Source organism: Diplotaxodon limnothrissa, linkage group LG20 (assembly GCF_057381915.1).
Source record: "Diplotaxodon limnothrissa isolate DT_005_m linkage group LG20, D_limnothrissa_male_GT1.1, whole genome shotgun sequence".
NCBI classification, from domain to species: domain Eukaryota; kingdom Metazoa; phylum Chordata; class Actinopteri; order Cichliformes; family Cichlidae; genus Diplotaxodon; species Diplotaxodon limnothrissa.
In genome coordinates this window covers 38,432,786-38,455,642 of record NC_140615.1, presented here as the reverse complement: position 1 = coordinate 38,455,642, position 22,857 = coordinate 38,432,786, and the positions used below count along the sequence as shown (strand labels likewise).

At 47.7% G+C, this 22,857-nt stretch overlaps 1 protein-coding gene across 1 annotated transcript in view; it reads right to left on the bottom strand.

Annotated features, from left to right (window-relative positions):
• LOC146611476 (nucleolar protein 4-like) overlaps positions 1 to 18,155 on the bottom strand; it is a 111,020-nt gene extending 92,865 nt beyond the window's left edge. Inside the window, exon 1 of the mRNA XM_085344196.1 lies at positions 17,743 to 18,155. Within this exon, the coding sequence (XP_085200322.1) occupies positions 17,743 to 18,102 (360 nt within the window). The 5' untranslated portion in view covers positions 18,103 to 18,155. The remainder of the gene's footprint in view (positions 1 to 17,742) is intronic.
• Between the last annotated feature and the right edge of the window lie 4,702 nt (positions 18,156 to 22,857).

Here is a 22,857-nt window from a genome sequence, read left to right as displayed (position 1 = left end):
CTCTCTCTCTCTCTCATTGTAATATCTTAGTGAGGACATGTCATTGACAGAATGCTTTCCTTGGCCAGTTTCCTGAAACATCAAAATGAATGCCTAACCTCACCATAACCTGACTGTAAGCCTGACATTAAAACCACATTTTGAGTCTCAAATACCTTCAAACTTGTGAGGACAGTTGGTCCCCACAAGTATAGGAACATATACTAGTGTGTACCTGTTTAGACACAACAATGTCTAAACAGGTACACACACACACACACACACACACACACACACACACACACACACACTCCCTCTGCAGCTATATTGGGCTGTGTCCTCTCTGCGGGGTCTTCTCATTAAAACATTTCTGTTTCTTTGACCCACTTTTAGGCCTCTGCATGAACACTTTCCCCACCAGTTGATTTTCAGGTGTGAACTCACCTGCACAGTGTCCCCGTGAAACACACGTTTCATATTTGATGTTTGTGGCGTTGAGGCCCACGCAGCGGGCTCTGAAGCGTCCATATTAATGAGGCCCATGTTTACACACTCGTTCATTACCGCCAACACTCAGTGTGTTCTGAATGTGTGAGTGACACCAGTGCAACGCACACACACACAGTTATCTGCACCGTCCAGCTGTTTATGCTCAGAAGAGGATGAGAGTCCACTCTTTTCACAAAGCTGCAGATAAAAATAATAGAAATGTGTAAACACATTATAATGCACTGTGCAAAAGTCTTGAGCCCCATCATCTGTGGACCGAGTCTTTGTCTCCAGGGGCCGAGTCTTTGTCTCTGCGAGCCGAGTCTTTGTCTCCGCGAGCCGAGTCTTTGTCTCCGCGAGCCGAGTCTTTGTCTCTGCGGGCCGAGTCTTTGTCTCTGCAGACCGAGTCTTTGTCTCTTATGGACCGAGTCTTTGTCTCTGCAGAGCCGAGTCTTTGTCTCTGCGGGCCGAGTCTTTGTCTCTGCAGACCGAGTCTTTGTCTCTGCGAGCCGAGTCTTTGTCTCTTATGGACCGAGTCTTTGTCTCCGCAAGCCGAGTCTTTGTCTCTGCGGGCCGAGTCTTTGTCTCTGCAGACCGAGTCTTTGTCTCTGCGGACAGAGTCTTTGTCTCTGCAGACCGAGTCTTTGTCTCTGCAGACCGAGTCTTTGTCTCTTATGGACCGAGTCTTTGTCTCTGCAGAGCCGAGTCTTTGTCTCTGCGGGCCGAGTCTTTGTCTCTGCGGGCCGAGTCTTTGTCTCTGCAGACCGAGTCTTTGTCTCTTATGGACCGAGTCTTTGTCTCTGTGAGCAGAGTCTTTGTCTCTGCGGACAGAGTCTTTGTCTCTTATGGACCGAGTCTTTGTCTCTGTGAGCAGAGTCTTTGTCTCTGTGAGCAGAGTCTTTGTCTCTGCAGACCGAGTCTTTGTCTCTGTGGCCAGAGTCTTTGTCTCTTATGGACCGAGTCTTTGTCTCTTATGGACCGAGTCTTTGTCTCTTATGGACCGAGTCTTTGTCTCTGCGGACCGAGTCTTTGTCTCTTATGGACAGAGTCTTTGTCTCTGCAGACCGAGTCTTTGTCTCTTGTGGACCGAGTTTTTGTCTCTGCGGACAGAGTCTTTGTCTCTGCAGACCGAGTCTTTGTCTCTGTGGACAGAGTCTTTGTCTCTTATGGACCGAGTCTTTGTCTCTTATGGACAGAGTCTTTGTCTCTGCAGACCGAGTCTTTGTCTCTGTGGACCGAGTCTTTGTCTCTGCGGACCGAGTCTTTGTCTCTTATGGACCGAGTCTTTGTCTCTTATGGACCGAGTCTTTGTCTCTGCGGACCGAGTCTTTGTCTCTTATGGACCGAGTCTTTGTCTCTGTGGACAGAGTCTTTGTCTCTGTGGACAGAGTCTTTGTCTCTTATGGACCGAGTCTTTGTCTCTTATGGACCGAGTCTTTGTCTCTGCAGACCGAGTCTTTGTCTCTTATGGACCGAGTCTTTGTCTCTTATGGACCGAGTCTTTGTCTCTGGGGGCCGAGTCTTTGGTGGTCCTGTGTAGAATTATTACAGCAACTGCTCCACCTCTTGCTCTTCTCTTCGTTTCCACGGCGCTGCCTGATCCCTCCATCCGAGCCTCCATCTCTCTGCTCTGACCTGCTGCACCTTCACCTCCACCCTCTTATTATCAGCAGCCTCGCTCTCTTGTTTCCCCTCTTTCTGTGCCTCAGCTCAGCTTGCCATCCCATTTCCAAACCAGCCTGTTGCTAGGATACACACAGTGTCCATTCAATGAAAACTGAATGCCCCCCTCCACACCATCACCACCACCCCTGCTCTTCAGCCTCCACCTCTGCCCGTCTTCATCAGCACACACACACACAGCCCTCAGGTTCCACGATGCAAAGCAGGAAGAAAAGATCCGCCTCCAACAAGAGCATCAGGAAGTGGAGCGGTGTTAATATTTAATAGACGCATCACATCAGGGACATTTTAAGCAACAACACGTGAGAAACAGCGTGAATGAAAGGAAACCGTCTGCCGCTCTGCAGTCCACGGAGACGTGGCGGTGCACCAGGCGAAGCGTCCACAGGACATTTAAAGGTTTCTGCCTCGAGGCGCTTCAGTATGAACCAGAACACCTGATACTCGCGTGATCAACACGTGAAGCTGCTACCTATTTAAAACCCCTCCCACCAGCTGCCACTGCCCAATCCTGACCCAGCAGCGCCTCACCCTGCCGTCTCTCCAAACCACAACCTAGCGGAATCCGAGCAGCTCGAAGAAGCAGACGACGTCTCAGTTCTACAAACAAGTGTATTTAAGCCCTCGCGAGGGAGGGAGGGAGGTGGTCACTGACCCACCGCTGATCATGCGAGTCGTCACGTGAGCCAAAGTGCGAACAAAGTGTGGGTCATCAGCACCAGAGCTTAACACCAAGGGTGAAAACACTGTGATAGACCTGATAAGTAAGGTGGGGATGGCCACTTTTAAGAGCTTTCTTTGCATGTGTGTGTTCCTTTTCGACTCTCCGCTATTTGTTTTTAGGACTGATGAAGCTTCTGGGATGATCTTCACAAACTTAGGGAAGTCAAGTTTCCTCCTTTTTCAAGCTCCTCAGACTATTGTGACTGTGAACCTACACAGATGTGTTACTTAGCCAACAAGTGCGCCTGAAACAGAGACGCCAAGGTCCAAACAGGACTGTAAGAAGCTCCTCGCTAATAAAAGTGCAAACTAAGCTGCCACTGCTAATGAGGAGCGGAGTCTCTAACGTGAAGCGTTATGTTTGAATTAAAGCAGTGAGACACAGGCAGCACCTGACAAACAGCCATGTACGGCCTGATGAGAGCGCCACGCTTCCACGTGTGTGACCAGAGCGCCGACAGTCTGTGAGAAAGGTGTGAACACACCGGGCTCTGCACCGCGGGTTTAACGCAGGCTAAAAACAGCTCGGCTCATTCAAAGGAAAAACAAACGAAGCTTTCATCAACTGCATCTGTCACGCTGTTTGTTGGCTAATTAACCTCCAACCTGGCAGCAAAAATAGAAGCTTCACCTGCTATCACAGAAACCTCGCCCACCACACTTCTTTTAGACTTCAAACTTCTGCTCAGCACAGCCTCTCGCCTGCTTCTGCTCACTTCACCGTTTCCCCAGAGTGGACAGAGCAACACGCTGATGAGGAAGACGGCCTCCGAAGCTCCACGGGATCAGATTTCACACACACACAAAAAAAGAAGAAGTGTTTCTGCTGTAATCCAAGAGATTTATTAGGTGCGTGCGTGTGAAATCTTCATAATGAGGCATAATCATCAGGACCTCTCAGTCCTGTTAGAGTCCAGACCCAAAACCTGCCAGGCAACCAAGAGCGCTGCTGCCCCAGTTCAATAAATGACCTTTCTGAGTATCACGGCGCTCTCAGAGTCACAAACCTGTTAAATAAGCATTACAGGTAGAAGAGGTTCAAACCTGTCTTTGACATTAATCTTCTATTTTGGATTCCATATCACTCAGCCAGATGCTGCTAATCAGTGCTCAGTAACATCCAATCAAAACCCTAGAATCTCACTGCACACCAAAATGAAGCTCCGCCTCCTCAGACGCTCTGTTAGTACAGTGACCTCACAGCCACCGTGATATTGGTCACATGATGTCATTAAAAATGCTCCAGAAGACTCCAACAGCACAAACACGGTCCAGAGGTCCAGCTCAGGTGAAGCTAGCAGCTACATCCACCTGTCAGTCAAAGAGGCCACGCCCCTAATAATGAAAATAGGTGAGTTATAGAAGCATTGTGCCCATGTATGATCCACAGAGACCAATCAGTTTGTGTATACATGTTTATTTTAACATGGGAGTCTATGGGACTCACTACCGCCCCTGCTGGACATCAGAGGAACTGCAGGTTGGATGTTCTGACGCAGGGGTCACCAACACGGTGCCCGCGGGCACCAGGTCGCCCGCAAGGACCACATGAGTCGCCCGCGGGCCTGTTCTAAAAATAGCTCACCATAACAACTTACCAGTAAGCTGCATCTATTTTTATTTTTTCTTGCTATTTTTTTTAAATCACAATTGCATTGGTGTTAATTTGTTAGAGATAATATATAAAAAAAATGTTTATTATTAAATATTAGATCATGATCTAATATTTAGTGCTAGCTGGTCTCCACGGAAACAGTTGCCGTGAAGACCAGCAAAGGCAAAGGTGAGGAGATGAGGAAAACATGGCGGAAAAAAGGAAGAAAACATCATTTTCACAGTGAATGGGAGGAAGAGTTCTTTTTTACCACTGTGAAAGATTCATGTGTGTGTCTCATTTGCGGGGCGACTGTGGCAACGGCAAAGTGGCACAATGTGGAGAGACATTTCCCAACGCGTCACACAAGCTACCATGCTAACTACCCAAAGGGCAGCACACTGCGAGTTAAAGGCAGGTTTGAGCAAACAGCAGTCTTTTTTCACAAGACCGGTGAAAAACTCCCCAAAAGCAACCGAAGCCTCATTTAGAGCTACACATTTCATGACTAAGAAAAAGAAGGCATTTTTAGACGGGAAGGTTTTCAAAGAAGCAATGATGATAATTGCAAAAGCTGTGCTTAACGACGAGAAGTATGGAAACGATGTAATCTCCACTCTCTCCGATGTCCAGCTGGGGGCAGCTACAATTGTTAGAAGAGTGTCGGCTATGTCCGGGAACTTGGCCGATCAGTTGGATCAGGATCTGGCAAAGTGCAGTTGCTTCTGCATCTGAGACTTTTGACCAAGTTGCAGAAAAGTACACTCAAGTCATAAACCGACTTGGTCGAGAGTTTGAGAACAGGTTTTGTGACCTTGATCAGCTTGAGCCATGTGTCTCATTTGTTTCCAATCCTTTCATGAATGTGGACACAACATGCATTGCTGAGCAACTAAGTTCAATGTTCAGCTTGGATGCTGGACAGGTGGAAATCGAAATTGTAACATTGCAAAATGACGTCCACCTCAAAGCCTGTCAGGGTGCACCAAACTTTTGGTGCCTTGTTGACACAGAAAAGTACAGTGGTGTGTGCACAGCAGCTGTGAAGGTTGCCAGCCTGTTTGGTTCAACCAATCAGCCTTTTCTGACATGAACTTCATCAAGAACAAACACAGAACACGCCTCTCCGATGCACATCTGCAAGACTCACTCAGAGCTGCAGTGTCAAGTTATACCCCAGATTACAACACACTGGTGAACAGCATGCAATGCCAGGTTTCCCACTAACAGACAAAGAAAGCCATATTAGATGTTCTCAGTGGCAACATTACAGTGTCATGTCAAAGTTGAATTTAATTATTGAAAAACAAATGTGTTTGTTAAGTGTAACATGTGACAATTTGCTTTAAAATGCTGCAGATTTGGTGAAAAGTTCTGTAAAATTTGAAAGTTGATTTTTGTATGTTACATACATACAAAAATCATGTATGTAACAGTGCATGATTGTTAAAATTTGTTAGTGGTAAGTGAAAATGTTGTAGAAGTGATCACTTCAAAATGTAAATACTTGCAGAGATATATAGAAATAAAGCGTTGCATATTGATATTTATGTTTCCTACTTGCATTCTTTATAATTATGGTGAAAAATATTTAACATAATTAGTGTCCGTACATAGATGAATATCATTAATTATTAATGATAACACATAATTAAGTTAAATTGAGGAAATTTGTTATTTGAGAAGTGTGTGTCAAACTGGTAGCCCTTCACATTAATCGGTACCCAAGAAGTAGCTCTCACTTTCAAACAGGTTGGTGACCTCTGCTCTGACGCATCAACATGTTTTGATTCCACTTTGAGGACTTGCTGACATTTACAGTGCACAACAAAAAGGACCGCATGTTTCCTGTCAGCCATTTTTAAACATCATTGTTACGGTTCAACACAATGACGACGCCGTCAGATCAACACGAGAGGAGAGGATTACTGTGACGATGATGAGCCAGAGAACGGTGATGCAGACACGAGCACGCAACAACACACTGCTGCTCTGAGGAGCACTGAGCTAATTATCCAGCAGCGCTGGCAGCAGGGCAGGGAAGGGGCACAGAGGAGGAGGAAGGAGGTGAGGAGGAGGCGAGCATGGGGGGCGGGCATCTGTGGGGAGGCTGAAAATGGAAGAGAAGGCATACTGGAGAGAGGTATGGTTTTTTTAAAGGGGGAGGTGGGAAGATGTGATAATGAGAAGGCCGCTGTCCCACAAGAACACCTCCCTCCTCCTCCTCCTCCTCCTCCTCCCGCCTGCTCTAAAGCAGGAAAACCTTCCAGAAAACAAAAGATTCTCCAACAGCTCCACCTGAACACGGAGGAGACATGAGTGCAAAGAAAAACCGATCCGTGGTTTAAACCAAAGCATCAAAGCATCGAAGCATCGAAGCATCGAAGCATCGAAGCATCGAAGAATCGAAGCATCGAAGCATCGAAGCATCGCGTTTCCTGCTAATAAACCCAGAACAATCCACTGTGCTGGGTTTGTTTCAGAACACTTATAATCAGTTTAAGACAGTGTATATTCATCATATAACACTTTATAAAACAGCCGTGAACGAGGGCGTAACTCCCCTGTAATTAAACAGGATGTCAGGTGTTTGATTTGAAATGACACTTGAATTAGAATTCAGCAACATCAGACTGCTGTTGAACAAAGGAAGGATGATTAATCTGCCCTTTGTACATCTTTGTATCATGTTCACTACGCTGCTGTGCACGATCGACGTTGTGTTCTACATCCTCTGCAGGTCTATAATGCTCCGTAACCAGCCTGTGAATATAGTCACTTTGTAACTTCACAGAAATATGCTGAAGTTTAGAGGCTGTATTATAACGAGTTAGCAGAAAAGAATAAGATAATGTGCTGCAGTGCGTACGGTATTGTTCGGCATGGGCACGGCGTAACGAGCAGCTGGTTTGCCATCCCAACGTGTTTCTGGATCCATGAACAGGCCGACTTCCTTCACTGTGACAGCGTGGGAAGAGAGTCCCAGCCATCCATTGGTCGCTCCATCTTTCACTCGTGTCAACAACAGCAGAAGGCAGAGCACAAAGCAGAGTCGCCGGTGTCACAGTAAAAGCTTCAGAGAGATCAGGGTACATGTTTTAGATTAGATCCTCCTTTGCAGGATGGCAGCGCTTTAAACATTAGCATAAGAGGAGACGCAGCCCGGATTCGATGGGCCTCGAAGGCTGAAGGAAACCCAGACGACGGGATGACCCGGGCGCCGCCTGCACCTGACCCACCGCCACGGTTCATGAGCAAACACGGCAGAGGGAGAGCCCGACACCCACAAACACACCGCTCACACCTATCAGAGCGCTACACTCAGCCTTCACACATGAACAGGTGCTGCTGTGTAAGTGCAGACACGCACACACACACACACGCACACACGCACACGCACACACACACACACACACACACACACACACACACACGCGCACACGCACGCACACACACACACACACACACACACACACACACGCGCACACGCACGCACACACACACACACGCACACACACACGCACACACGCACACGCACACGCACACACACACGCACGCACACACGCACACACGCACACGCGCACACACCAGTGACGTACTGAAGGTGGGTTAGAAGCATTAACCTGTTATTTCATGTGTTCATACACACAGTGTGCGACCATATTCTGCAGCAGCTGTGCCACACAGCACAAACACACAGTAAACAGTTAGTTTGCAGGCCGTGCAGCTTCTCTCTGCTGATTTTAATCAGTTTCCAACTCTTCAGTGAATCGACCATGACGACGCTCTGATACTGGTGATGAAATGAGCGACACCAGGAGCATGATGGGAAAACCACCTGACACGTGAGCGGTCACACTGAGCTGCCGTCCTGCTCCGAGGCAGAATCATCTCCACAAGCATGACGGAGACCGTCGGGCCAAACACGATCGTATCATCATCGTTCAATCATTGCTTCCACACAAAGACCCACACGTGATTTTAGTTTGTCTGACACATGACCACACCTGCATCCTCCTCGTGCAGTAATGGGCTTGTAGCTTCGGCGTGATGACGCACAGCAGCTCCACCCGTCGGTTAACACAGACTCAAACCAGCTGCATTTGCAAAGACTGGAACTGCGTTTAGAAGCGCAGCCCTCCTCGTTCACCGTGTTCACACGAACACGTGCGAGCTGACTCAAAGCAGACTTTACTGCAGTTAGTCTGGGAGCCGTCCAACCAGCTCACTCGGTTCTTTGACTGACGGCTCACATTAATGACGCCTGGTGGCTGCTGTTAATATGGCCGCCTGCCTTTCAGGTGGTGGTGGTGGTGGTGGGTGGGGGGACAAGAGGGAGGAGAAGGTCAGCAGGAGGAGGAGGAATGGAGGTGGAAATTGAAGCCTTGCAGTCTAATTAAGACTGGTGTTAATTTCTTTTCACCATCGCCAAAGGAGACGTTCACCATAGCAACAGGAGAACAGGGAGGGGGAGGTGAGCCGAGCGTGCTCAGTGAAGGTAGCGGAGCGAGGATCCACGCGGAGGTTCTCAGCAGCTCTGCTCCTCTCTGAGGGAGCGCAGAACCTCAACGCTCGGACGCACACGGCAACGTCGCTCCTCCTGTGAAGACATCGCCCCACTTCCAGGCCGAGCGCCTCCTCGCTCGATGGAGCCGTGGGCTTCCTGGCGCTCTGATCAGCTGTGTGCACACGCAGCACAATCTCAGTGTGAACGCTCGTCTCTGTCCACGGAGGACCGTCATCCTCCGCCCTCTCTCTGCTAGCCTTAGCCTGACCGCAGCTCTGCAGCTAACGACCACGATGCTCGTGGTTACCAGCTCTCGACTTCACGACCCTCCAAACGTTTCCATCCAGCCCCGCCCCGAGTTCTGTGTTTGTACTGATATATAAGGACTGATGTACGACGCTTCTAAGCATCACGTTACTCTGACCTTTGACCTCGCTCTTACATGTGCCTTTCTTTCACACATGAACCCAAAATGAGTATTAATGACTGAATCTAACGTTACTAACAGTGACGCAGGTTTCGTGTCATGTTTGAACAGAAGCTGCACTTTGCTCGGTTTACTGCAAACAAAGACGAAAGAAAACGCAACGACCGTAACAGCAGAGCGCCGCGCCGTGACGGCGAGCGGCTGCTTTGAGTTTGGCTGTGGGATCAGCTGAAGGCAGGAGGTGAGAGAACTGCATCGAATTCTTTCTTCAACGCTTAATTTCAGGCTCATTTTTCTCATATTAAACAAAGTGGAAGAAGAAAGTTTATTCTAGTTTTAATTGGTTGAAGGTGCACGGCAGGTGACCGCGCTCCTTATTTTAAACACAGCGAGCTGTATTTACCGAGAAATCTTTGAAGGCATGGCAACCAGCTAAATTCAGCCTCACCAATTAAGACTTTGAGCTCAATCTGTTGGAAGAAATCACGTTCTCTTTGTCTCACATCCAACCAATTAAAGTGTTTTAGTGTTTGGAAAGTTTGTTTCTTCTGCTTTATTTCACTTCAGGTGATAAAAGAAGAGACGCGCAGAGAGAGCAAAGATATTTGTGTCTTTGTGTGTTTAAAGTCTTTCATCTCTGACGTACTGATTCATGCAAGCTTTGGTTCAGCTTCAATAAAATCAAGAAACACCTGATGCCATCGATTTAACGAGATTCATCTGGTTTCTCATTAAGCTGTGAGAACGAACGTGACCCTGAAGGTCAAAAACACACTAAATCCACTCATTTACATTCAATTCTTCCAAAGAGCCTAAAACGGATGTTTGTCTCCGTTTCCAGCAGAGCGCCTCCACCTGTACTCCAATCATGAGCCTGACAGCACACACACACGCACACACACACGCACACGCACACGCACACGCACACACACACTTCTCGTCACAGCTTTAATGTGTGATGTTCCTCTGATGTTTCCTAACTCGGCGTGACTCATCAGCACAGGGACCCGTTCGAGACCAGTGATGTAAGCTCGCCGGACTCCGGCTGCTTCTCTGATTTATGGAAAACTTTTAAACAAGAACAGCAGGTCAGAGGCTGAGCGCCGTTTTCCCACCGTGAGCTCTTCATCTGTTCACAGAGTCGCCGCTTAAGCGTTCGTGCTCGAAACAGGCCGACGTCTGCTGCTCCAGCTGGAGACAGCCAACAGAGGGGGAAGTAGTCATCGCATGGGCCTGACACCAGAGCAAAGATAGCAGCTATCATTAGTCTACAAACCTCTCAGTGTTTCCTGGGGCCTCCGAGTGCTTCAGTACCACACAAACAGAGTTTACTGTGACCAGCAGCAAAAACACAAACAAGCTTCACTTCACTTTTTTTACATTATTACCCCCCAGCCAACCAACCAACGCCACCGTGGCCGGCTCATGGCATAGAGAAGTCGTCCCGCAGGTGCTCAGAAAACAGCCTGAAGCTGAACGTTGTTCAGATCTCCACACAGTGCAGCCAGGACAGCCCGACAACATCCAGAGCCTTCACCACGCCCCAGCGATGGGCGAGTCGCCCCCCTCGTCCCCAGACTCTGCTTCCATTACAGGAAGTGTGGAAGTGAAATCTGATGGCTGCATTCTCCATCGTGGAAACAAAGCCTGAAGTCACAGTGCTGATTATACTCACACGTGTATGCAGTCAGTGTGTTACCTCAATCAGACTCCTGCGTGATCCTCAGGGTGACTGTGTCCAACCAAAGACCCCAGCTGGGATAATCAAGCTCAAACTTCTCTGTTCAGCTCATTGAAACTTTTTTTCCTGCCAGCAGAAGCTGGAAGCTCAGAGTTTCAGCAGGGTGATAAAAACAGCTACTGTAGTGCTGGTTCTGCTCTGGAGACCCTCTGTGAGCTCGAGGGTCAGAACCTGCAGGTCCATGAGCCGTTACAGCGAGCAGGACCAGGATCGCCAGCCGAGGCTTCCGTGTCGCCATCACACCCCGTCAGCCTTTCACAGCTGGGGGGTAAAACCCGAGTAACAGAGGAGGAGGAAGAGGAAAGCAGGCGGAGGACCGACACATCGTGACATGGATCAGTTATGATGTGAAGCATTTCCGGGAGTATTCGTCCATCTGAGGCTCAGACTTTGCTGTGACAGGAAGCGCGTTTCCAAACGCCGTCGCAGCTGTCAGCAATAATTCGCTGCAACGTGAGAGCAGCAGCTGTGCTACAGTCAGTGTTTGACTCATTCACCTGTGTGTGACTCTGCACGCACACACACCACCTGTGAGTCGGTGTGTGAGATCAGCTGTTGATCCGCTCGGGTCATTCCCCGCTCAGCGTGACGCCGTCAGGCAGGAAGCTGCTCATTCGAGGTGGCGGTGAGATCCTGTTTAGTGTTTGTCAGCTGGCTCAGCAGGTAGCAGACGACACAGAAACAGACGGTCAGCGCGAGGACAACACAAACAGAAACAAATATCACAGAGCGATCAGAGCAACAGCGGGACGCCGCTACTGGGCGTGAGCAAGGAGAGCAAAGCCTGTATATGAACGATGAACACAGCCTCACCGGCAGAGTCGTGGTCGTTACCATCGTATTCATTTGACACCCTGACCACGATAAAGTCACCTAAATCATCTTCATTCATCATTCTGAGGCTGAAGGTCAGCAGGTCGTCTTCACTATGATAATGTTAAAGAGGCGGACGGCGTGACATCAGTGACGCCAACTCCTCAGGAAGGAAAACTGCTATTGGCTGTCCCAAAAGTCGTTAGAAGTCACTAAATGACGTCAAAAAGTAACAGTACGAGAAGAACTGACCGTGTTACAGTCAGGACGGGAGCAGCGGCTTCGTGTAGGTGTGAACATCTCCTGCTCTGACAGCAGCTGGGGGCGACTGCTGCGTGAGGACGATCCGCCAAATATCAGCATACAGCACATTTCTTACAGCCGTACAGCAGGTGCCTGAGGTCATGTGATCAGAGCCTGCTTGGCGTGCAACACACGAGGCTGAAACCTAAAGGAGACTGAGCTTCTCCACGGGGTCTGTGGACCTAGGGCTGCTCGATTATGGCAAAAATGATAATCACGATTATTTTCACTGAAATTGAGATCTCGATTATTTGACGATATTTATTTAACCCTTTAAGACCTACTATAGAACCAAGTCCGCCAGAGCTTATATTATATGTTTACATGCTGTAGTGCCATTTGTGGGAGCATTTCAAGTTGCTACACATCAATACAACTGTTATAGCCCATATTTTAATAATATGTCTGCATTAAGTCCATAGTAACTACATTAATTACAAAAAAGTGCAATAAACTACAAAAAAAATTGAAAATCGTTTTTGTTTTTTTACATATATTTCTACTTGGAGAAATTTAAGAGGCTTATCCCTCAAAACTTTAAATACAAAAAAGTTGCAAAAAATAGTTTACAACAACAGGAAATTTATTTTGAGTGTCTTCATAGTTTTATTTTGGAGATACAGCAATTTTTATATACTGCAGGAAAAACAAAAAACAATCCTATGATGCAAATTTGCAAAGAAAGCAGCAGGTGCATCAAAATAAACTATTTTAAGCAGTGCAATTTGAGTTCTAAGCATCACAGAAACTATTCAGAAAAGTATAGAGTCAAACATGACTTATAAAAACACCAGTAAAGGCTTTTAAGGCCTACAAGTAAAAAACTACATTTCCCGCGAAAATGACGTCACTTCCGGTTTTGGACAGGAAATGGCGGACATGCGATAGGTCGCGTTGACGTAGTCACTACATGGTCAAATTTAAAAGGGACATAAATACTAATTGTACTTTCTGTGGGGATCATCCAGAAACTGTGACACATCTTTTTTGGTACTGTTCTTCTACACAGAGATTCTGGAAGAATTTAGCAGCTTTGTTATTGTCCATATTTTAAGGGAGTTTTCTTCTGTTTCTTTAAGTTCCCCAAGAAGCATGAGAAATGTTTTTTTATGATAAATTTCTTAATACTTTTAGCTAAATTTTTTATCCATAAATGTAAGTTTACTAACAAAACACCATATTTCTGTCATTATTTTAAGGATGTGCAAATGTACATACAATCAATATCAGACGCCACCAACAGAAAGCCTCTCACAACAATGTATGTATGTGAATTTTTGCGTGTATTCTTATAATTGTTACCTTTTTCTTTTACCCCTGGCTTTGTGTGTTCATGTTCTGTTGTTTTGTATACTTCATCTGTTCGTATGTTGTATACTCATTGTTTGTTAAATAAAGTTTAAAAAAAAAAAGTTCGCGTTGACGTCTTTTTCAATGTGGGAAGTGTTACGATCAGCTGATCGGATCGGCAAAGCGTGTTTCTGGAATATTACGTTTTTGTTCCTGCAAGTGCTTTTTATGCAGTTTTTGCAAAGCTTTATGTGGAAGGAAACCGTGACCGAGGACAAGCTGATGGCATAAGATGTAAGTACAACTCCTCCGGTTTCATATGCAAAACAAATTATTGCGCTAGCTTACACGGTTCAGGTTCTACAGGGATTTAAAGGGTTAACAATAACAATGTATTGAATAATGACTTTAAAAAATAATATAAAATAGTGCAAATACTGATAACAGTGCAAATGTTTGCAATATAAGAAATCAATGAAAAATGTAAACATCTGTGTTTAGTGAGCTTTGCAGTGTTGCTCTGTGGTGCAGCTACACTGTAGCAAAGTTTGCACACTGTGTCTACTTGATCCACGTCTGACTGAACCCATAATGTTTCCACACCACTGAAGGTTTTTTTTACCTCCCTTTTCAACCAACAGCAGTCACTCTCCTCTCCAAATAACTTCTGCTCAGCTTTCCGAGCTTTCCGAGCTTCCCTCGGGTCCTCTTAATTGTTGTGACGCGTGTTCGAAATGCAGAGAGGTGCGCTCGATTTGCCACACGGAGCAGCGCAAGAGTAAAGCACGAGGGAGGGGCTACTAATCGGCTCAGTCATTTTTAATGATCGTTGAAAGCCCAGATCGTAATCGAGATTAAAATTCGATTAATTGAGCAGCCCTATGTGGACCTGTGGTCTTTCTGTTTGTAGCAGGAGGTTAGCTAACTGGTTTCCAATAACACGTCACGTTGTGACTGATCTCCAAAAACACTAAACCAGCTCCAACTGTGGACGCAAACGAGGGTGGAAAACTGAACAGCAGCAACGTTTGGAGGGTCAAACATGTGGATAGATGTGATTTCTAATTACCCATCCTGTCTTCCTTCTCTCACCCCAAGCTATCACAGCAGATGGCCCCGCCCCTCCCTGAGCCTGGTTCTGCCGGAGGTTTCTTCCTGTTAAAAGGGAGTTTTTCCTTCCCACTGTCGCCAAAGTGCTCATAAGGGGTCATATGATTGTTGGGTATTTCTCTGCATGTATTACTGTAGGATCTACAACTGCCTGTTGTTGTGATTTATAAATAAAACTGAGTTAAATTATTTGACAGAATTTTTCATCCGTCCGGTCTCACATGTACTGAGATAAACACACAAGATACGATTTTCCATTTTAAGAAGGCAAGAAGTTGGAGGGGTTGTTGGTGGACTTAGTTATCCACTCACACCAGAGACACACACTGAGTTTAGCATCACGTTAATTAAACTTTGAGATATCGACCCGGTCAGGGCTAACAATGAGCAAAGCCCCAAACAGGAAAGCTTCCCGGGTGGAGGTCTCTGACAGTTCCCCTCCTCGTCTTGTGTCACTGGTGGTAGCACCATACCTGGCCCCTGCAGAGGTTCCACAGGTAATCCAGCTCCTCCTGGATCAGTAAGGTTTGCTGTGTCTACTGTTTTACTTTAGTCCATGACGCGCTTACCTTCAGGGTCATACGTCACATGAAGACCAAAATAGTTCCAAAGGCCAGATCTGAATGAGGGTGGGGGAGGTTCAGTTTGCCATGTTGCAACGGGCTTAGCTTCTGTCTCGCTAGCTTGCGCTGCGCTCAGTGGATCTGCGTTTGACTACTCCGCCTAGGCTGCACTGTCGAGCGCAGATCCACTGAGCGCTCCACACAGACAGCATCGTCAGAAGGAAAGTTGATAAAATAAATTACAAATGTTGTATTGTTCGATACATATGCGTACCGAACCGAAAGCACTGTATCGAACGGTTCAATATCGATACGAGTATCGTTGCACTCCTACTTTTTACAGATGACAGCAGGTTCACCTGAGCACATGTGTGCTCTGGGGAGGCATACCCATGGAGGGACGCACAGACCTGTACAGGCTAGGCACCAGCACCCTGACTGGCCTCAGGCATCAGGATGAAATGCTTGGAGGTTGTCACACCGCGACAGGTTCCTCCTGCTGCACGACGATGCACACGAACAGAGCTGACACTGCAGTAACATCAATGATGCCACAGCGTCACAAAGTGTGAAAAATAAATCGAAATCAAGTTTGGAATGAAAACTTTACTATGTCGCTAAAGAGTTTCTATTGAATATCAATAAATTATTATTAGATAAACTGTGCTTTTACTCCTGGATGATCCCAAAAAATACATCTGATATCAGCCCAGAGTCACTGACACATCAGAAGATCCACGGCGACGTTGTAGCATCGGGACAAAGAGCGGGAACGATGAGGGCGGAGCGTCAGGAGGGAGACCTTCCACAGTCTTCCACAGATAGTCGTTATATCAGGCTGCCCGTGGTTTCAGTGAGGATTGATCTGTGCATCACTGTAGGGTCTACCTTACAATATAAGGCGACGGTTGTTGTGATTGAATTGAAGTGCTTACTGTTACTCCACGTGACAAACAAAGATCTATTCAGGCTTTTGTGGATTAAACCCACTTAAATAAAATACAGATTACATATTTTCCATCACGTTCCCGGAGAAAGCCCAAAGCTCGCTGGTGGGCACCGGGATGTTTTATATGCAGCATGTGTTTTTTAAAAACCACGAAACGTCATAAACGTGTGAAGACGAGCTCATTAATCTTCCCACAGGATGTCCACGCGGGTGCAACGCTTGACTTCAGGGTTTGATTTTCAGCGTCAGTGACTGAGAGAGCTGCAGCTGAGCGGACGTGCCCGTTATCCACCTCACCTGAGCTTAGACCGAGCCGCCGCTCAGAAAAACATGGACTGTGTTAAATTAGCAGGTGATGGCAGGGAGGTTCAGGGCTTTAAATGAACCCTTCTCTCCTGCAGTGTCTTCTCAATCGTGAACTTTGAATTATTGTGGAAATTAGCTCAACAAAAAGAAAAACTTGAGAAGATATCCATGGATTTGAAATCTTATTTATGTTTCAAACAGTCGAAAACGTCATAAAACGACCCGTCAGTCAGTTATGTTTGTTACAGTCGATGCAGCGACTGTTTGTAGCTTTGTTAAAGTGTCAGAATCATTTTAACCTGTCAGTAAAAGCATCCACATGTTCAGAGTTCAGGAGTGGAATCATTATGGGGTGTAATGTAAACACTAGCAGTGAAACAGGTTTAGAAAATGATCCAGTTCAAAGGTAGCAGACGTTTCCACTCCACGGCTCTGTGCACCTGCTCAGGTGTTTGTTGTGAAGAGAAGTGATTATATTATATTACAGCGTTTTAGCCTATTTCAGCTTCATTAGGCACACGCACAGACACACACACACACACACACACAGAAAAGGCCTCAATCATCTGAACATCCAATCAGGAGACTAATGAGATTAATCTGACTAATGAACGCCTCGCGGGCACGTTCACCAGCATCAGCATAATCATCAGTGTGACGTCCAGATAAATTCAAACTTTTCACATTTAGAGCACAAATCAGGTTTAAAGACAAACATTTACACTGTGAACAGGAAACGTGAGGTTTGTATGTGGACATAAAAAGATGCGCAGGATTCATTATAAAGAGAAATCACAAACAGCATCGTGTGCTGGCGTGACTGCTGTGTGCACCTCCTCAAACATCATCATCATCACCTCCTCTCACCTTTACTATTGTGTTTTTTTTTAATAAAAACACATCTACCCCTGAATATGTCCTGTATAAATAAAGTTTCGGTAGTTTGAATAGTTCTGCTGGTTTTACTTTGAAACGGAGCTCAGGTGGAACAGGTGGCACTGAGCCAGGTGAAGTGCAGCTTCACTCTCACTTCCTGATTCACACACACACACACACACACACACACACACACTGCTCGTGCCTATGGTACGACAACTTTTCTCCGTGCCCCTGGTACACTGCGCAGAAAAACCTTGCCACACACACACACACACACACACACACACAAGCACATGCACACACACACACACACACACACACATAAGCACACGCATGCACACACACACACACACACAGCTGTGGGAGAAAGAGGAACCGTCACTAACCGTCGCCGCCTTGATGGGCACGTAGAGCACCGGGCCGCCCGCGGAGCCGCCCTTGGCGTCGGGCAGCGTCCTGACCTGGAAGCCTTTGGATTTGACCCAGAACTTGAACTTGGCGTTGATGTGATTTCCGCTCTTCTCGTGCAGGAACAGCGCGTGGCTGTTCTCCTCGTCCCCCTGCAGCAGCGTCTGCAGGATCTTGTTGTACTTGCGGCGGGTCACGGTCTTCGTCTTACCGGAGTCTCCGTACGTGCGCAGGCACCAGTCCTGGAACTCCTCCGCGGGAGCCCCGGGGGCCCGGGCCCGCTGTAGGGCGGGGGCCGTCACCGTGTCCCCCGCGCTCCCGGCTGTCCTGGTTGCCATGATAACCGGTTGGGACGGGAGGGAGAGCCGCTCCGCTCTGCCGTGCGCGAATCCGCTCACCGTCCGGGTCTGATGGATCCACCGGACACGCGGCGGCTCCCTGCCTCCGCGCCGGGGGGAGAAACGAGTCCGGACCCAATGAGATCAAACACTGCCGACACTGGGCAGCTGACAACGGGCAGAGCCGCTAACCGTGTCCGACAGGAGAGCACGCCTCCTCCGTTTTTAAATTGCCGTCTGAAAAAAAGCCTCCCCTCTCCCTCTCCTGCTCCTCCTCCTCCTATGTTGCTGCAGAAAGACGAGTGAGCGCCTCTGGGATGTCCAGGAGAGGAGACGGAGCTCCTGCTCCGGTGTGGGGGGGGCGGGGGTGACCCGCGCGCTCCTCAGACACACCTGTTACAGCGCGGAGCAGTCGGTCACCTCCTCCTGCTCCTCCTGCTGTGAGCTCCGCTGTCGGTCAGGAGGCTGCGAGCTTTCGGCTGTTCATCACCGTCGATGTGGACCTCCTCCTGCGGGCTGATGGAGCTGACCGGACACCTGTTTGATTCCTGCTTCTCCTCTGCTCCTCCAACACAGCCAGCCCTCCACCCAGCGGCTGCAGAGCGGAGGGGCGCGTGGGGCCGTCCTGGTGCGCGGAAAGCAGGAAGCGTCAAATATGAGCAAATCAGTACTTCCTGCCCACCAGAGCAGCGGCAGACAGGTGAACGCGACGTGACGTCATTAAAAGCTTCACCAGTTCACGTCTCTTAAAAGAAATCCGCCGTGAGTTTCACGGCGTGCACGAGTCACGTGACCCAAAGAAAACACACTGCACTTTAGGTGAAGACTAAAACCTTTATTCACAGTTAGTGTGCGTGTGAGCTCGTCTACGACACACACACACACACAGCAGTAACCTGCTAATCTGAACGCTGCTGTATGAACCACTATAGTAGATCAAACAGACTGTAAATAAAAGATGGAAACCACCACTATGACATCACCCATCGCTCACGTCCAAATAAAATCCGTCAGCCTGAGTCTGCTGTTTCAGGGTTTTATGTTTTAGACTTTGAGTCTTTTATATTTACTTTTCTCACCTTCGTGTATTTCCTGTGTTGTTATCTCACTTCCAGGTGTTTGTACTCTCAGCAGGGCTCTAGAGTGCAGCCAATCTAGTCGCAAATCCGACCACATTTTTCAGTGGTGCAACTAAAAAAAATCCTTGGTCCAACTGCTCCAGTAACAAAAAAGGTCTCTGCAACTCTGAAAGTCTCCGTGTGGTCAACAACTGACACACATCATGCCCTCATCGTGTGTCCCAATCAGAGATAGTCAGGGGTGGGACCTCTGTGATTGGCCGTGGTCCTTTGTGTGTATTTGAAAGTGCAGGCGGATAGAGGTGAGCAGCTTGAACAAAGTGATATCGATTCATTAAATCCTGAATCTTTTAAATATAAATGAATTTTGTCAGCATCTCAGGTTAAAGCTCTCAAAACTATTTCAACAACCACCAAACAGTAAATGAGAGCAGGTAACGGACCCCACACAAAAACGCAGAGCGGACCGTCGCGTCAGAATCAGCGTTCTCTTTCTCGGCTTTCTCACCCGACGGCCCGCACACGGACACGCCCTCGGGGCTGAAAGCCGACAGCTCGCTGACTCTGATGCGTCAGCGGGGCCGCGCTTTGCGTTTACGTCTTTTTTGCGCTCGATTCTGAGCTGCAGGTTTTATTTCTCTCCACCCAAAATTCATTGAACCAGCAGCAAAAGAAGATCCAAACTACGCTTCACGTTTGATAAACATCGTCATGAATTCACTCTGATAAAATCACACTGGAGTTCGACACCTGTGGATTATAGAAATCAGTGATGATGCCCAGCCCGGGTGAGCAGCCTAGTGGATGTAGCTGTGGGTAATGAGAAAAGAACGATTGATGACTTTTTCTTGGCCTGATCTGTCTGACGTTCACAGCCAGCTCTGACACGGAGCCATCAGCCTGAGTGCTGAAAAAGCAGCAGTGTATCCAGAAACACTTTATATGCTGCGATAAATGCCCACGTGTCCCCTCCGCCCGCTGCCTTTCAGCAGCAAGCAGGTCGTCAGAGGAGCCGATGTGATGATTACGTTTAACATCGTCTACAGTATTACCAAAGAGAGCCAACGCACTTTGAGCACAAGCAGTTTTCAGTAACTTCTCTTTCTTGTAACTGAGCTCCAAATAAAGAACTTTGTGTTGACAGATTGTTAGTTAATCATTTACAAATCAATAGTGTCTGTGTGGACGGCAACTTTCCCCCCAAAATTGCGCCTCACTTTTGTGCTGGTGCACCTTTTTTTCTTAGGTGCACCGGTGCAACCATGGAATAACGTTAGTCTAGAGCCCTGCTTAGTGATGTCATCAGGTATCTGTCGTTATAGAGCTCCGCCTTCCTTATCTTCCAGGTCTCAGTCTGTGACGTTCGCCTGTTTAGTTATTTCCTGTTTTATTGTGGTAACCTCGCTGTTTGTTTAGCCTCACCTGTGCGTCTCACCTGTGTCCTCTGCTGTCGTTACCTGCCGTGTCTGTGTGTTCAGGCTGCTCTGGTTTGTACTCGTGTTTTCAGTGTTCAGTAACACTGAGTCTAAAGCTCAGGCTGCTCTGAACGCTCAGTTTCACAGTTTTTGATGATGATGTCACAGAGGGGGCGTGTACTCACTGCTGTTCAAACCTTCTGTTTGTGGGGGGCAGCCAATCAGAACAGAGAACACCAAGTTTCTGACAGAGGAAGAACTGAGGCGTGAGATGACGAAGCCTCAGTTCAGGCTTGTCTAAGCATAAAGACACGGAGATGGTAAAACCACAATGGGACCTCTCTTCATTTAAGCCTTGCTACCACAGAAGAAGACATCGCAGCACCACGAAACGCCTCCGTCTTCCCTTCTTCAGGCCAAACTGCTGGTTTCTCCTCTCAGGTGGTCTGAGGCCGGCGTTATTTCCTGCTCAGGAACGCCATCGAGCACAGCTGACGATGAAACCAGCAACAAACGGCGTGCTGCTGCTTTCATAGGAAAGTGTGACGGGTTCGTTTTCCTCACGTTCACAAAGAAATCTTCCTGCAAACGGACCCAAAACATCAGCTCAAAGCAACGCCGCTGCTCACCTCTGCATGAAATCCTACATTTATCCCTCTTACAGGCCTTACTCCCTTTAACCTCTAACGTACACGTTAGCACGAGGCACCTCGCTACCTTCCAACAGACTGCGTGCCCCCGTGATGAGAGTGACGCCTCCCCGCTGTTGTGCACCCGTCTGGGCTGAAGACGCGAGCACACCGCATGTCGGTCTTTAGCACCATTTCAGTGAGTAGGAGCTCAGCGATTCTCAGATGCACAGAGACGGAGACGCAGCAGCTCTCCCTGAAAAAGCTTCATCACAGCTTTGTCTCCTGCTGCTCCGCACCTGCAGAGGTGACGGACAAGATACGATTGTAAGAATTAATAATATAGAATAGTGAGTTTTTAAAAATACAAACACAAAAATGAATCTGTTTGGTAAAATAAAAGTCTGGAAAAATAAAGTGTCAGAGCAGAAATAAGGACTTTATTTTGAAAGATATCGGTATAAAAGCCTGTTTTTCTACAAACAGCTGGTGTTCAGTCCAAACTCGGCCGTTATGTTTGCGTCTCTGTGTTTTGTGGAGGCCCCCGAGTTTCCCCGTAGGAATCAGAGAGAAAAGGAGGAACTCGAGCGGAGGATGAAAATAGCCTTCCACCACGGGAAGTGAAAGTGTGTTTCAAAACACGCCAGTTTGTCCTCCTCCTGTCCGGGAGGCCAAGGCAGGCGGTGGAAGCCAACCGTTGTCTGAGGCGTCGTCGGTGAAATGCGTGAGGAGCTGATCATATGACACAAGCCAAAAGTCACAGATGCAACCCTGCAGCATCCGTCAGCAGCAGAGAGCTTCTCGAGTCATCGCAGCTGACGGAGCTAAATCTGTGGAAACCATCACAAATGCGAGGCATACGCACTTAAGCATGATTAATGCATCTGATCGATGCAGATCCCAGCATGCACGGTGCGCCTGCAGTACTGTAGCTGGCGGTGGACTTTCATGCTGGGATCTTTCTCTCTGCCTGTCAACTCTAAAAATGTGGCGACAGAAGAAGTGTCGCCATCGTCCACAGTGTGGTCTGGTGATTTGGTGACAGAGATACTGCGCTGTCATCTCAGGGCGTGACGCATGTATGCAGTCTCCACACCGCGCACAGCCTGTTGCTCGCTGTGCTGCAGGAGAGTGCAAGATAACGGTCCCACTGCACACGCCTGTGAAGTCAGCATGAGCATGCTGAGGGGAAGTCGCCTGCGTGACGCCTACCAAGGCGTGGATCTGACCGTGAAGCTGTAGGCTAACGACTCACCAATCAGAGCCCAGGAGTCAGTGAGCATGTGCATGAAAGTCCTTCACGTTTTATTCAGTATGAATGAGCTGTGTCCCAAAACGTCGGCTGCATCCTCTGGAGGCCGCATTTGTAGACCGATTACGTCACAGCGACGCGCCGAAGGCTGTCCCAATTCATCGACTCCTTCAAATGCGTCCTTCATTTCCCCGAATTTGAAGGATGGGTCAGGTGTGTCCTTCGTGGCCCACCATATCCCAGAATTCATAGCGCGGCCCAGCCAAACTCCAGTTTCCAACAATGGTGGCCGCTACTAAGTTTTAAAATCACTCTTATTAATCTTTCTGGGTCACAAAATAAACTTTTAACATATTTTCAGGCGCGAATGTAGCTGTGTA